General features: G+C 27.7%; 1 protein-coding gene across 2 annotated transcripts; it reads left to right on the top strand.

Annotated features, from left to right (window-relative positions):
• The first annotated feature begins 2,107 nt into the window (after nucleotides 1-2,107).
• On the top strand, nucleotides 2,108-6,481 carry LOC109812711 (Leucine-rich repeat protein kinase family protein). Of its 2 annotated transcripts, none has more exons than XM_083066064.1 (11): nucleotides 2,108-2,552; nucleotides 2,629-2,761; nucleotides 2,930-3,016; nucleotides 3,116-3,259; nucleotides 3,377-3,448; nucleotides 3,531-3,590; nucleotides 4,233-4,303; nucleotides 4,385-4,531; nucleotides 4,665-5,003; nucleotides 5,367-5,758; nucleotides 6,013-6,481. In XM_083066064.1, exons 1-11 carry the CDS (start codon nucleotides 2,225-2,227, stop codon nucleotides 6,331-6,333), a joined length of 2,094 nt encoding a protein of 697 aa, XP_082922190.1. In that variant the 5' UTR covers nucleotides 2,108-2,224; the 3' UTR covers nucleotides 6,334-6,481. The 2 variants fall into 2 exon arrangements, with proteins under 2 accessions (XP_082922190.1, XP_020232323.1); XM_020376734.3 differs by having other exon boundaries at nucleotides 2,113-2,552; nucleotides 2,930-3,001.
• The last annotated feature ends 8,748 nt before the right edge of the window (nucleotides 6,482-15,229 follow it).

The raw sequence follows: 15,229 nt of genomic DNA, 5'->3' as shown, positions 1-15,229 counted from the left end.
TTTATCAACATAATCATATTTAGTTAAAAAGATATTTTAGGAACTTTATTTAAAAAAAAAAAAAATTAAAAATGTATTTATAAAAAATAGGAGGTGTATATATATCACCCTTCTTTTTAATATAACACACACACACAAAATGAGAAAAAAGTATTTTTAAAAAAAAGGTAATAACATGCACTCATGCAGTAAGCAAAAAATAACTTGGTGTAATAAAGTTCTCCTTTCCAATATTTACAGTCGGAAAAACAAACGCTATTCAGTACTTTAGTTTTAAACTAGTTTCAAAAAAATCTAAATTACTTGTTTCTGAAAATTATATGTATGAATTTTAAATCTAATCCATTTATTTGGACATGGATACCAATCCTTGGGCATCCATAAAAGTCCACCTTTACACTGGTCAAAAAACAATAAAGAAGAGAAGTAGAGAGTTAAAAGTTAAAAAAGAAAAAAGAAAAAAACTGCAGTAGACTACAAACTCATACATAATACATCATGGACTATAGATTAAAAAACAAATAAGGCTTCTTAAAATTTGTTAAAGGTTTTTCTTTTGGTGAAGAAAAAATTGTTAAGGGTTAAATGATATACACATAGTATTGTTGCTGCATTAAAGGGAAGTTTCCTCAAATTGTTGAAATTTTGAATTGCATATTCCGGTGTAAGGTTCAATATTTGTTGGTCATTAATTTTCACAATTATTTTAGAACATTAATTTTTCAAAATTATTAATTTGTTAAAATAATATTAAAAAAAAATAGTTAATGACTTATAAAAAAGATAAATTCCAAAATAATTTTGCTAAGTATGGGTTTGGATAAAAAAAACTTGAAGAGTATGTTTCTTTGAAGTTATTTTATCATATTTTCGGGAATATATAAATAGATATTGTGTTTTTTTCATTTTTGTTATAAAATTAAAAATTTTATTCTTGAACAACGAACATTATTTTGGAAGAAAAGAAAATAACTTTTATATTCTTATGTTTTTATTTTCAAGAAAAATATTAATAAGTCGATTCACATAATATGGAAATAAAATTATAAATGTAAAAAAAAATCATTTTTCCTTTTAATTTCCTCCACATCCCACTTTCATAAAAACATTTATATTACTAAGTATTTTTTTTTAAATACTCAAAAATATCAATCCCGTTATTATAATTCAAAAAAAGGCTATTCCAAATAATAAAAGTTAATAAATTGAACCAAATGCTTTTAAAAAAAAGATAATTTGTTTACTAAAAGGAGTTAAAGTGATTGTATTTTAAATTACTTTTTTTCATATTAAACACAGAAAATAAAATATAGGGTATTTTGTTAAATATTTAAGGATTAAATGTTTTTTAGTTTCTAATTTTGTCAATTTTTAACTTAAAATTTTACATAATACTACAAGCATCACTAGTCTTTGTCCCAATAAATCGAGGATAACTGTGACAAAAAAAAAGTTTTACTTGTTATTCATGCATGAATACAATTGATAACCCTTAAAATTATGAGTGTATAAATTTTTATACCGAACTGAATTAATTTTTAAATTCAATTCAATCTAATTAATTTTTTTAATTAAATTTAATTAGGTAATGAACATCTATACTAATAGGTTGGAAGCACAAAATAAATACTAATAAGTCAGAACATTTCTATTAATCGGTTCCTATATAAATCATTTATGGCATTCTTAATTGTTGATCTCATATAGTAGTATAATATGATTATAAACAGAGCTACATGTAGTATCATAAGTGGTAATGAAATTGAGTTAGCTAGGAAGCAATATTTTAAGAGTTAATCAATTATATTTTATTAATATAATTTTTTATATATTAATAATTAATCATATTTTTTAATAATGTCATGTTAATTATTTATTTAATAAAATAAATAATTTTAAAAAATATTATTGATTTTGATGATAAATAATTAAAAAGTAGTAAGTGATAATATTGGCATTGGATAGAGAGAGTCAAAGCATTTGTAGAATGTAGAGGAGGTCCTTGAGCTCCGAGACATGGCATTTGTAAATTGTGAAAATAGTATAATATAAAACTAGCGTCTACGACCCATGACCCAAGTATCAAATTTCGCGCCCACTAGCTTAATCATCTGCACCGTTGATTCAGCATCACCAACCAAATCGAAAAATCCAACGAACTCATGGGTCAACGCATGGTGTCAGATCATGAAATTCACGTGACTATCCGCACAGGATCATTGCCATGAAGCTAAACACTGTTGTCATACCTCACAGACCATGCGACAGTCACTGTCATCTTCCCAAATCTCGACTTCTCTTCCATCCTCATTCTTCCTTCATTTCACTTCAACTTCCTTTGCCTCTTTTGATGCTTTTCCTGAACCTCAGAACCGAACATCCCACTGGAAAAGTTCCAACCTTTGTTGCTCCCCGCTACTTGAATCGGTTTTTTCGTTTCATGGACGATGTCAAAGTGGTTGCTTGCCTCGTTTCATTGTTTATGTGTTATTGGCTGCTTCTCGTTGAGGCCACTGATAGTCTTCTCTCTCCAAAGGGTGTCAACTATGAAGGTTTGCCATTTCCCCCATTTCTCGCTTCTCATCTTTCTAGCTTTGTTTAAGTGAGAGATTGTTTTCTTGTTATTAGTGGCTGCTTTGATGTCCATGAAGAGTAAGATGAATGATGACTTGCATGTCTTGGATGCTTGGGATATTAATTCGGTTGACCCTTGTACTTGGAACATGGTTGCTTGCTCTCCCGAGGGTTATGTAATTTCCCTGTAAGTGTTTTTCATGCCAATTTCTATCACTTTTTTTTTTTCTTCTTTTTTTGTTTGTGAATTATTTAACTGATTTTACATTGATGCCATCAATTCTGATATTTGTGGCATTTCTCTCTCATCCTATAAGGATATTGATAATTGGTGGTAATTTGATGGTGTTGGCAGGGAAATGGCCAGTGCAGGGTTATCTGGATCGATTTCCTCAGGAATTGGAAACTTGAGCCACCTCCGAACATTGTCAGTTTTTCCATTGTATTGTCAAAAAATTTCAATAGCCAAAATATAAAATTGACATTCATTCCCATTATCCAGCTTTTCTTGTCACTGAGTTTTTCCATTGTATGGTTTTAGGTTATTGCAGAACAACAAGTTATCTGGTCCCATCCCGACTGAGATAGGAAAGCTGGTAGAGCTTCAAACCCTCGACCTTTCTGGTAACCAGCTTGTTGGGGAAATTCCTAATTCTTTGGGCTTTTTGACTCATCTTAGTTACTTGTGAGTGTGGCGTTACAAATAGATTCAACAATGATGATATACTTATTACTTTTTTGGCTTATTCATAGCCTTTCTCTAATTAATTAATTTCTAATTTATTCATGCCAAGTATTTCAGGCGGCTCAGCAAAAATAAACTATCTGGACAGATCCCTCAGCTTGTTGCTAATCTCACAGGCCTTTCATTCTTGTATGCCTTTTATCGCAGTGTTTTTGCTTTTTTCCTCTTAAATTCTTGAAAGTGCATTTCATTACTGTAACATATATTGTAGGGACTTGTCATTCAATAACCTCAGTGGTCCCACACCAAAAATTTTAGCAAAAGGTTATAGGTGAGTTTTTCAATGATATATGATTTTCCCAAATATTTAATTATTTTTAATGAACAAAAAAAATGCTTGTGCTAGTTGTATGTTCAGTGGTTGCTTACAAAATTACTCCTATGGTTTATTCAACTAACACATTAGACATTGCCTCACTGAGGCCACTTTGAGGATTATTTAATCATAATTTATTGCAGGGAAAAGGAATCTTTGCTTAATTGAATGAAAACCTGGGATGATAGTGATGGTAATTTGTGCTATAAGTGTAATACAAAGATGGATTAACTTTTGGATTCAGAAAATGATGTTTTCTATTTGTATTTTAAATAGAAACTCGGGTACTACATAATCATAGAAGTGCTAGTGCTTGAACTATTTCTAGAAAACCTGTGGATAGATACAACTTTAGCCCATTTTTGGAAACCCGCAGATGGTATTAATTGTGTACTTAACAAGTCTAACAATTTCAAGTAACGTGATATATTAAGATGAAAACTAATACTACAGCTCTAGACTATTGAGTGAGGAGCCTTGTTATTGCCATGTCAAAAATAAGTTATTAGCATAACTTATTTGTGTTTTTTAATATTTAACTTCTGTTTGCATGCATTATTTCTTGCATTGCTTGATATTTTATTTTTTTGGTCATAGTATTTCAGGAAACAACTTCCTCTGCACCTCTTCCTCACAAATTTGTATGGGCTTCTCAAAACCAGTAAATGGTAGTGTACATTTAACTTGTTTATATTAAAATCCTAGTAATCGGTAGATCAAAGTACATATGAATGATGATTCAATTGCAGATACAGGGTCATCTCGGACAACTGGTGGTCATCACCAAAGGGTGCTTGCTGTTGTTATTGGCTTTAGTTGCACATTTGTAATTTCAGTGGTGCTTCTTGTCTTTTGGTTGCGGTGGTACAGATCACACATTCTCTACACATCTTACGGTACTTTCTGATATGAACTTCACTACTTTTTTTCTTCACTCTAGAACAGGCTCATATTCTGAGAATATTTTGTATGCACATATTCCTCACTGCTTTTTCCTAACTCTGGATCATGCACATTTGACATTTGAAGTGGAGCAAGATTGTGAATTTGATATTGGCCATTTGAAGAGGTTTTCCTTCCGTGAATTGCAAATTGCTACTGGAAATTTCAATTCAAAAAATATCCTAGGACAAGGTGGTTTTGGTGTTGTCTACAAAGGATGCCTTGCAAACAAAATGTTGGTGGCAGTAAAGAGGCTGAAAGATCCCAATTACACTGGAGAAGTGCAGTTTCAAACAGAAGTTGAGATGATTGGCTTGGCTGTGCATCGGAATCTCTTGCGTCTTTATGGATTTTGTATGACACCAGATGAAAGGTTACTTGTTTACCCTTACATGCCCAATGGCAGTGTTGCTGATCGCTTGAGAGGTTTGTTTCATATTATTCTTGTCTGTACTTGAGGCTGTGTAAAATAACCAAGTAGATACATGCATCATAAGTGGAAATTAAAGAAAGTTCTCTTAAAATCAATGACATATAGTGATTCCATTACTCAATATGTCAGGAAATAATGATTTCTCTGTATTTGTTCATGCAGTCTGTCATTTTCAAATGGCAGCACATGATCTGTAATAATTATTAAAATGTTTACCTCAGTCTATATTAAAAAAAGATTGTGATACTGTTACCTCCATAATTCATGCAGGTTTTTCATTGAATACATTTCTTTCTATGTTAAGTTCTAATGTCTAGATTTTAATGGATTTTCTCTTTTCCCATGTTCTCAAGCAGAGACTTGCCGAGAAAAGCCATCTTTGGACTGGAACAGGCGAATGCGTGTTGCTCTGGGGGCAGCACGTGGACTTCTATATTTGCATGAACAATGCAATCCAAAAATAATCCACAGGGATGTTAAGGCTGCAAACATCTTGTTAGATGAAAGTTTTGAAGCTGTGGTGGGGGATTTTGGTCTTGCTAAGCTCTTAGATCAAAGGGATTCACATGTAACTACTGCAGTGCGGGGTACTGTAGGGCACATTGCCCCAGAATATCTCTCAACTGGCCAGTCTTCTGAAAAAACAGATGTTTTTGGATTTGGCATATTACTTCTGGAGCTCATAACAGGACACAAGGCACTGGATGCTGGAAATGGTCAGGTCCAAAAGGGAATGATGCTTGATTGGGTATGTTTTTGAAAATGTTGTAAGCTCACCTTTTTGTATCATGTCTTTTTTTGTCCCCTTGGTCTCTACATGATAAAAATCTTGACACGAGACGAGACCTTATCATGGTTTTTTGCTAATAGTGTTGTTTTACACTTGCTGTTAAATACTTAACATTCTGTCTTGCTCAAAATCTAGTTTCAACAAATTCATGGTTTTCTATTACAGAGTATGCATTGACCATAAATTTTGAGCAACTAGCTGAATTCCTGCAGGTTAGAACCTTATTTGAGGAGAAGCGGCTGGAAGTGTTGGTTGATAGGGATCTGAGGGGATGTTTTGATCCAGTAGAGTTAGAGAAAGCAGTGGAGTTGTCTTTACAGTGTACTCAGTCGCTTCCCACATTGCGGCCGAAGATGTCAGAAGTTTTGAAGATTCTAGAAGGTCTAGTAGGGCAGTCAGTGCGGGCAGAGGAGTCACAAGGGGGGACTAACCTATATGATGAAAGGACTTGCAGTTTCTCACAAAATTATAGTGATGTCCATGAAGAACCTTCCTTTATTATTGAAGCCATTGAGCTTTCTGGCCCTCGATAACACTAGGTGTTCTCCTTCCAATTTCCAAAGTCTACATGTACATGAGTTTTGCATTTTATCAATATGGAATGCATTTATTCTCCATTCCTTTTATCCTTAAATTTGTTCAAAAGCTTAATTTAATTCTAAATGGTTATATTTTATAGAATATTTTGGCTTCTTTTCAAGTAGAGCTTATAATTGTGACATTTTTCCTTTTAAATATCAATTCTTAATGTGTGAATCTAACTTAAGCCGTGAAGTAGGAGTGTTTATTGGAGTGGATCAATTTCACGAATCAGATAATTCAAATCAATTAAATTGATTGGATTTCTTTTTCCCGGATGAGTACATGCAATACTTTAGAATGCTAAATTTCTTCCTATAAAGCAAAAGGAATGTTGCTAGCATTTTAGCTTTAAGTTGAATGAGGAGAAAAATATGCGCAAAGACTAGTGACATGTATCATTGTCCTCGTCGTGGTTTATTCTTGCAATCTTTTCTTTTGTCTTCAAAGAGACGTAATATACCTCTCGTGTTAAGGCTCTTGTGCTTATGTCAATTGTCTTCAACTATACGTATACGTAAAGGTAAACCTATTTTTTAAGATCAAATGTAAACCTTTTTATTTAGTACGATAGTTACAAGTAAATCATCTAAATGTGTTTATGATATGTTGGAATAATTTATAATTTTAATTTAGAGTTAAATATATTTTTAATCTTTTAAGTTTTAGATAAATTTATTTTTAGTTGTTCAAATTTAAAGTTGATCTTTTTATTCTTGTAATTTAAAAAAAAATTATTTTAGTCTTTATACTTAAATTTTGTTAAGAAATTTTTCTAATTACATTGCATTAGTGAAAATATTCGATAGTATATAATTGTCTTAATTTGACATTTTTAAATATATTATGTCTAAATTTATTATTTTGAAATATATTATTGATGAGTAGAAAAATTAAAACAAAATTGTTTAAAATTATAGAAATTAAAAATAATAATTTTAAATTTGAAGGAAAAAAAACATAAATGATGAAACCTGGCTTTTGGTACTGTCATAAACATAATCTCTGTTAGGAGTAGTTGGGTCAAATCCTGTAACTTGTACTCTCTTTCAAAGGGAAGTATACCAAAAAGGTCCAACACAAACAATTTCAAGGCTTAATTATAATTTTCGTTTCTCTACAATTTTAGATTTCTAATTATAATCTTTATAAAAACAATTGTCCATTTTTACTTTTACTTTCTGGATGCCTATTTTTAGACCATCTCAAAGACTAACACTAGTGAATAAGAATAAACGAGAGACTGAAAGTGTCTAGAATGACAAAAAAAAACAACTTAATTGACCTTTTTAAGTATTATATCTTTTGGTGTATATTTAAGTATTATATTAAAAATGTATTGGGGATGTAGTTATAAAGCGATGTTACATGCCATAAGCACTATCATGTGATAAGCTAATTGTTTTGGCTGTGTCTGTCCCGCCGTTGGTTTGCCAATTGTTTTAGAGCTGGAAACGTGTATGCCCCATTTCTCCACATCCACACCCAACAAATCATTTTCATTCTACCCCACACATTGCTCAATCAATACAACCCTACCAACATCTTTTTTCAAACTTCAACTATTTTCTTTCGGAAATTTAAAAACTATTCTTCTCGTATATTAAAATTTACTATCACTGTTACTAGTCAAGAAATTCATATATTTGGAAATTGGATGCTGACCTTACTACTGATATGAACAAAATAATATAGAAAAACAAAACAACTTATTATCTAGCTAAATCTTGATTTCATAAAACTAAATCTAAATCCCCTATCTTAATAAATACTTTAACAATGAAATATAATATAACTTTGACTACCTCCTCTAATACCAACATTATTAGTATTTTTTTTAAAATAAAATAAGGAGTCATGGATTTTTTTTTACAATCATTATCACCACTAAAAATAATGATTCATCTACACTAAAAATCATAAACATACATAAAATAAGTATTATGCGTTTCCAATCATCTACGTCGTCTAAGTCTTTAATTGTATGTTAGAGTTGATAAAAGAAGTGTCCAAATTAATGGAAAACCACCAAAAGGTATAAGGGGGCAAAATGCCCAAAATCATCTTCTCTACTCTACACAGCCTTTGCCCTTTGGTTCTTCCAAGGTTTAGGACTAAATTTAAAAGAAAGCCCACTAATTAAACTAGTGACCCCCTTGCGTAGAGTATATAAATACAATCGTTATTATATCTAGTTTTGTCAAAGCAAAGATAATTTTGTTTATTACTCATGGATATATTTCTTGACACTAGCTAAATGCTCAACTTCTACCCGTAGTCGTAAATAAGTATCAATTTACAAAAACTATATAGAAGGCCAAGAAATGACAAGTTGGATATGTTATTGGTTCTTTTCCACGCTTAATATACTTGCTTTGCGTGGGAACCTATCACTTCATCCATAGTTATTAACAACTATATAAAAATAAAAACAAATGCTGCCAATCTCCCATACTCAACATTTTTTTCTATCACTATTTTGTTTGTTCCATCAATAAATCGTACTTTTATTGCGCCATCAACTCATGTAAAACAAAATTAAAATTAAAAATACATCAAATTATAATTAAAAAAAATACCTAATTAATTTAGTTTAAAATATAAAATATGTATAAATTAAAAAAATAAAATTATAACAAAAGATACACATACAATTAGTTGAAGACAATTTACAATAAACATAAGTTAACAACAACACGTTAATTCTTGGCAAAAATCACTTAGATTAGTTTAGTGATGGATAACTTGAATAATATGTATATCATTATAGATTTAAACTGTGTTGTCATTGTATACATAAAAATATTAATCCTTAAGAGATGATATATTTGATATTCTTAGCACTTTTAAATAAATAAATTCTACACCGATATACAATAATGAAATGTGTATATTTTATATTTGGTTTTAGAATTTTAATATTTCTTAAAAATTTAATTAGTTTTTTTTATCTTGAATGTTTAGAATATTTTTAAGTGAGAGACTAAGAGTCCAATTGCGGGTGATTTTTAGTTGTAAATTTTTAAAATTTCAAAAACTACTACCAATTAATCTATTTGGGAAAGGAAACCTTTTTTTAAAATAGAATATATTTAAAATATTGATTACTCACTTTACAATAATCGATTAATTAGATCTTCAGGATCTTTCTAATTTTAAAGAAATTTAAATAAAGTTGATGAGTATGTGAATAAATTAATGATTTTTTTTTTCAATTTAACCAACAGTTTCGAGTTCAAATTTTAAATATACGAATGATTTAAAGTCTTAAAAGAGAGTTTTAGTGTTAATAGTAGTCCAACTAACTCAAATATTATTACTTTTAGTGAAAGATACATATATAGTCAATATATATATAAAAAGTCTTAAACAAAACATTTATATACAAACAATATCCTTACTTATTCAATTACAATTATACACTAGATTCATTTTAAATTTCAAAAGTTATTATTAATTACTTTGTAAGTTCTTAAGATTTAGTTTAAGCTCTTGGATAAAATCAAGTATAAAGAAAATTAATCAAGACTCTACAATTACAATAAGATGCAAACAAAAATATAAACACACAATACAAATTGCATTACTAAATAAGACTTGGTAATCATCAAAACCTCTAAGACAATTTTAAACTCTTCATGTAAGCACTACTTTCATTCACATTTTACACAACAATATTAATAGTGACGATAATGAGAAATATTATTGTCTTTTTTTCCTTTTTAGTACAGTGAGAAGGGTCATTATTAAATGTAGGAACAAAGTTTTTTTTTCTTCTAAAAGCTAAAAATCAAAAATCACAATTTTTTTTGTATTAGTTTTGATCATGAATGTAAGAGTGTTTGGAAATTGAATTAGAAATCATTTTAACTCTACTTTAACCAAAAATGTTTTATTTAAAAAAAACTTAAATATATTTTTAGTCACTACAAAATAAACAAGTTTTTATTTTAGTCCTTAAATTTTTTTTATCCTCTAAAATTTAGAATTATTATTTTTAGTCTTCATTATTATGTAATCATTTTTAATTAATTGTTTGTTTATTAAACAGTTTAGTGAACATCTTAGATGTTACCCACGATTATTACTTACTAGTAATATTATATTAGTGTGTGACACTTCTAAAAAAATTCATAGATTTTAAAATAAATGTTATTTATATACCTTAAAATCATCATTTACGATCAAATATAGTAATTTTTTATTTTAGTGAATGAAAGTCAAAGAAAAATACTTTAACAAGGATTAAAATCAAAATTTACTCATTTTATAAGGACAAAAAATATTTTATAAAGACTAAAAGTAATGTTTATAAATATTAGAAGTATGAAAAATAAAGAGAAAAATTTATAGGACCAAAATTAAAAGTCACTTATTTTATAGAAACTAGAAACATATTTAAATTTTAAAAAAAATTATATTTAAAAACTAAAAACTAGAAAATAACCACCGACCCTAAATATGTCTCTTAAATGTTTTTTTTATTTATAAAAAAGACTATATAGTTATCGTTAAATTGAATTATTTTAAGTTAAAAATTAAATTCTCTTAAATGTGATACATTATTTTTTTGGTAAAGATAAGAAAGATTAAAAAAAAAATAGTTACAATGAGAATTAAACTTAGGCTTCATGCTTCTAATTACCCTAATCTCTCTACCCCAACCATCGGTTAATCCTAGTAGTTCATAATACATTCTTATTTTATCTTAGAGCATCCAAATTCATCATAAAATGAGAAAAAAAAACTAGTTTATTAAAGTTTAGATGCCAAAAGGCAGAAACTCTTTCTAATAATATTTTTATATACATATAAATGTTAATATCAAATTCATGACTGCCTATTTAAGGAAGCATTTTTAGCTCACATCAAGAAATGGGTACTTCTCTTCATGAAAATGAAAGAACAATCAATTTAGTCATTTAAGTATAACATTTTTTTTCTTAAGTAATTTTTAAAATATTCAATATTTCTCAACTGAATCTCTAAGTTGATATATTTTATCAATATTAAAGGATTAGGTATGTGTCAATTAAATCTCTAAAGGATTGGGTGGTCGGTGTGTCAATTGAACTTCTAAATAATTAAGTGTGTATACGCATATGTATACTTGCGTATGTCTTAGGGGGAGTGTATTAGGGATGCGTATGTGTCAATTGAATCTCTAAAGGAGTAGTGTGTGTCTTAGGGGTGTGTGTATCAATTGAATATCTAAAAGATTAGTGTGTGTCTTAGGGGGATGTATTAGACGTGTGTGTCAATTGAATCTTTAAATGATGTGTGTGTGTTTTTCTAATAATTTTTCTAATAATTATTTCTCAGTTTAAATTAATGAATTAAAATATTAAATAATTTTAAGTTTATTAAAAAAATTATAAACTTAATTTATATATTGAGAATTTTTAATTTAATGATTGGATCATTAAAATTTAATATAAAACATAAGTTATTAAATAAAATAAGTCTATTAAGACTTATTTTTGAAGTAAGTAAATATTACTCTCTCTCTCTCTCTCTATATATATATATATATATATATATATATATATATCTTTATCTTTTCACACACATATAAAAAAATTTATTCTCCTATAATTTTTATATATCTCAATTAAGATATGTATCTTCATCATGTATTTAACAACTTTACAACTTACTCAACTATAAATGTTATACAACTCTACAACTTCAACTATCAAAATACAACTTAAAGCAACACATATACATCTTCAAATTAAATCAAATTCATTAAATCTTATCTATAGGCAACTTTAAACATCATCTCCTTTTAAATTTCAATTCTAAAATAGTCACCAAATAGTGAATTCAAACAACAAATCATCATTTAAAGCTCAACAAACATCAAACACAAACTTCTCTTACCTCTAGTTGATCCACCAAGAAGAAAGGAAAAGAAAAAGAAAACTACACAACTTTGACCCGGGATTCCTACTAGGGAATATGAATCTTCTACTCAATCAAGTGGATTCAACTATAGGAAAAAGAGAAGAAATGATTCGATAGAAAAAAGGGAGAAAGAGTCTCTTGGTTCTCCAAAAAACTTCTCTCTAATCTTCCTAATTTTATTAAAACAAATTTATGAGATTTAGTTTTTAGAAAAATCTAACAACTAATTTTGAACTAACTTAACACCTAACTCAAATTACTTCAATCAACTTAACTCTCAAGATATCTTAACTTAACTTCTAAAGCCATAAAACAACATTAATCACAACAAAATAATAGTTAATCATAAATCATATATAATTAAGTAAAACACCTAAAAACATAACGTGTTATATAAAGTGAATACAATGTTACTTTTATTATCGTTATGTAGTAAAAAAAAAAGTTGCAACACTTTCAATTTCATAAACTAAATATACTTACATTTTTTTTATAATCAATATAAATTTACAAAATATTTATCAACAAAATCACAACTCATCGCATTAACGTATTAAAAGTAAATCCTTAAAAATATAAAATTCAAACTGTTCCAAGCTTAATGCTTGAAGTTTTGAATCTTCTATGGTAGAAAAGTTCAACTTCTCCCTCACTAATTAAAAGACGAATACAGTTATATAATATTATTACACTTGTTACAACTCATCACCAAAAGACATGCATCGCTACAGTCCTACAGTTACTTCAGAGAAAATTATATTGATACTTTTTTCTAGTTGATTCAAAATTTAATGTGATAATTTTCTCTGCTGTCAAAAAATAAAAGTGTGATATTTTTCTCTTTTTAGGCCATTTTCAATTCAAAATATCATTTCGAGATTACGTAGCGGCTCCTAATTCTTGCAAACTCATCTTTATCTTTTTCAACTTAAGCAACTAAATACCCATCTCTCTAACTTAGTACCTCCAAAAAAACTTATTAAATGAACTTCATCAATAACCTTAGATACTTACAGTTCATAACAGTTACACATATCTCTTTCAATAACACTTTTTTATGGCAATTTAAGGATTTGCCTTGTATGTTTACAATTATATTTTCATGTTTCTAGTTTACGATAATAACAATAGAATTTGAAATCTTGTATATATCAATTTTTCATCACTAAAATAAGAAGATTTAATCTATATCTACATATATCTATTGTACTCTAATTATTTTACTTAATACTAGTAAATTTATATATTGAAAAATATTTATTTATAAATTTTAATTATATAAATAAATATTTATTTTAAACATTACAGGCACAACAAATAAAGGAAGAATTGAACACCAAACACACGAAAAAAGAAGAATAATAACAATGACACACACATAAGAAAAGAACCCAACAAATTAATAATATACACAAATAAAAGGAAGTGATTATTGAATAATATTTGTGTTGAATTTTTAATTAATTTGGTCTTATATGTGAATAATTATATATTAAGGATACTTAATGACATATAAATCATTTAAATAATTAGATATTTGAAAGGATATGAAACATTTAATATGTAGTAATTAAAGGATAATTTAATTTTGTAAAGAATAAAAATATAAATATTAAAAGATAAGCATATGATTGTCTATAAATAAGTTAAATGTCCAAATCACAATATAATTTTCTAGCTAAAATTCTAATTTGGTCTCTTATAATACTTTAAAGTTTTAATTTAGTGTCACTTTAATTTTTGGGTTCAATTTAGTCTCACCTGTCAAAAATACTAACAATATTTATCTTTCGTCTAAATTTTTCAAATACCGTTTTAAGAGCCGTGAGAATTACACTCGTGATTCTCAATCATGCCCGTAATTCCCAATCACGCCCCTGATTCTCAATTACATGAACACTTCTAAACAGCGTTTGAGAAATTTAGACGGAAGACAAACATTACTAGCATTTTTAATAGATAGAACTGAATTGAATTCAAAAATTAAAGTAAGAATAAATTAAAATTTTAAAATATTATAAAGAACCAAATTAGAATTTTAGCCTATTTTTTTTCTTTTGTGACTTTTCATTATCAAAAGAAAAGAGAGATAACAAAAAAATTATCTTAAAATAATATATATTAACTTGAAAAGTCAAATCATACTACTTATTTATTATCATAAGTTTAATTTTTAGTGGTTAACATAATAGATTCTAAATTATATATAAATGATAACTTTTTATCAGTGTTAAATTTTATTTTGACTATTTGTCTTCTGGCTAAAAGATTAGTGGCCGATAAGTAAAAGAGTGAATGGGTCAAAAAATGATTTTGTTGTTCGTTTCCAAGAAATTAAAATTTCTGCTACTTGACCGCAGGATATATAGGTCCTAGTTGGAGGAGCTTCTGATTACGGCACTCCACCCATTTGCCCGTTACAACTGCTGCTCACGTCAAACTCTAGCAGCAGATCATAATATTCAATGAGAAACTTCCGCAATTAATTATTAATGTTTTAATTACCTTTTTACTTTATACAATGATATAAATCTTATTTTTAACTCTCTCTAGTTTGATATACAAAAATATTTTTATATTTTAAAGAATTTTAAAGTGAATCTTAGTTTGATAGTTATATAATTTTTTTTAAATACAATTTTTTGAAAATCATTTTTATTTTACTTTTTCAAAAAAACATTCTCAGGGTGATAATTCAACTTTAAGTGTATATATTTATTAATCTATTAACAATACAAGTTATGTAAAAAAATTATCTCTTAAAATTAAGTGTAATGTTATTTAATACAACAATTATTTAAACTAATCAATTAAAAAATATATTTTTAAATTTTATGATATTATTAAAGAAAATTAATTATCTTAATTACTTTTATGGATTCGTTATTAATTTATACATCATGATTATAACCAATCAATATCTACTTTAAAATGTATTAATTA

This window comes from Cajanus cajan, chromosome 1 (assembly GCF_000230855.2).
Source record: "Cajanus cajan strain Asha chromosome 1, NIPB_CcT2T_4, whole genome shotgun sequence".
Taxonomy (NCBI): Eukaryota; Viridiplantae; Streptophyta; class Magnoliopsida; order Fabales; family Fabaceae; genus Cajanus; species Cajanus cajan.
This window is presented reverse-complemented; position numbering and strand designations above follow the sequence as displayed.

Coding starts and splice junctions, on each gene's coding strand:
- LOC109812711 (XM_083066064.1), top strand. CDS start 2,225: ATGAAGCTAAACACTGTTGTCATACCTCACAGACCATGCGACAGTCAC. Junction 3,591..4,232: donor ATTTTAGCAAAAGGTTATAG/GTGAGTTTTTCA, acceptor TTTTGGTCATAG/TATTTCAGGAAACAACTTCC. Junction 4,304..4,384: donor CTTCTCAAAACCAGTAAATG/GTAGTGTACATT, acceptor ATTCAATTGCAG/ATACAGGGTCATCTCGGACA.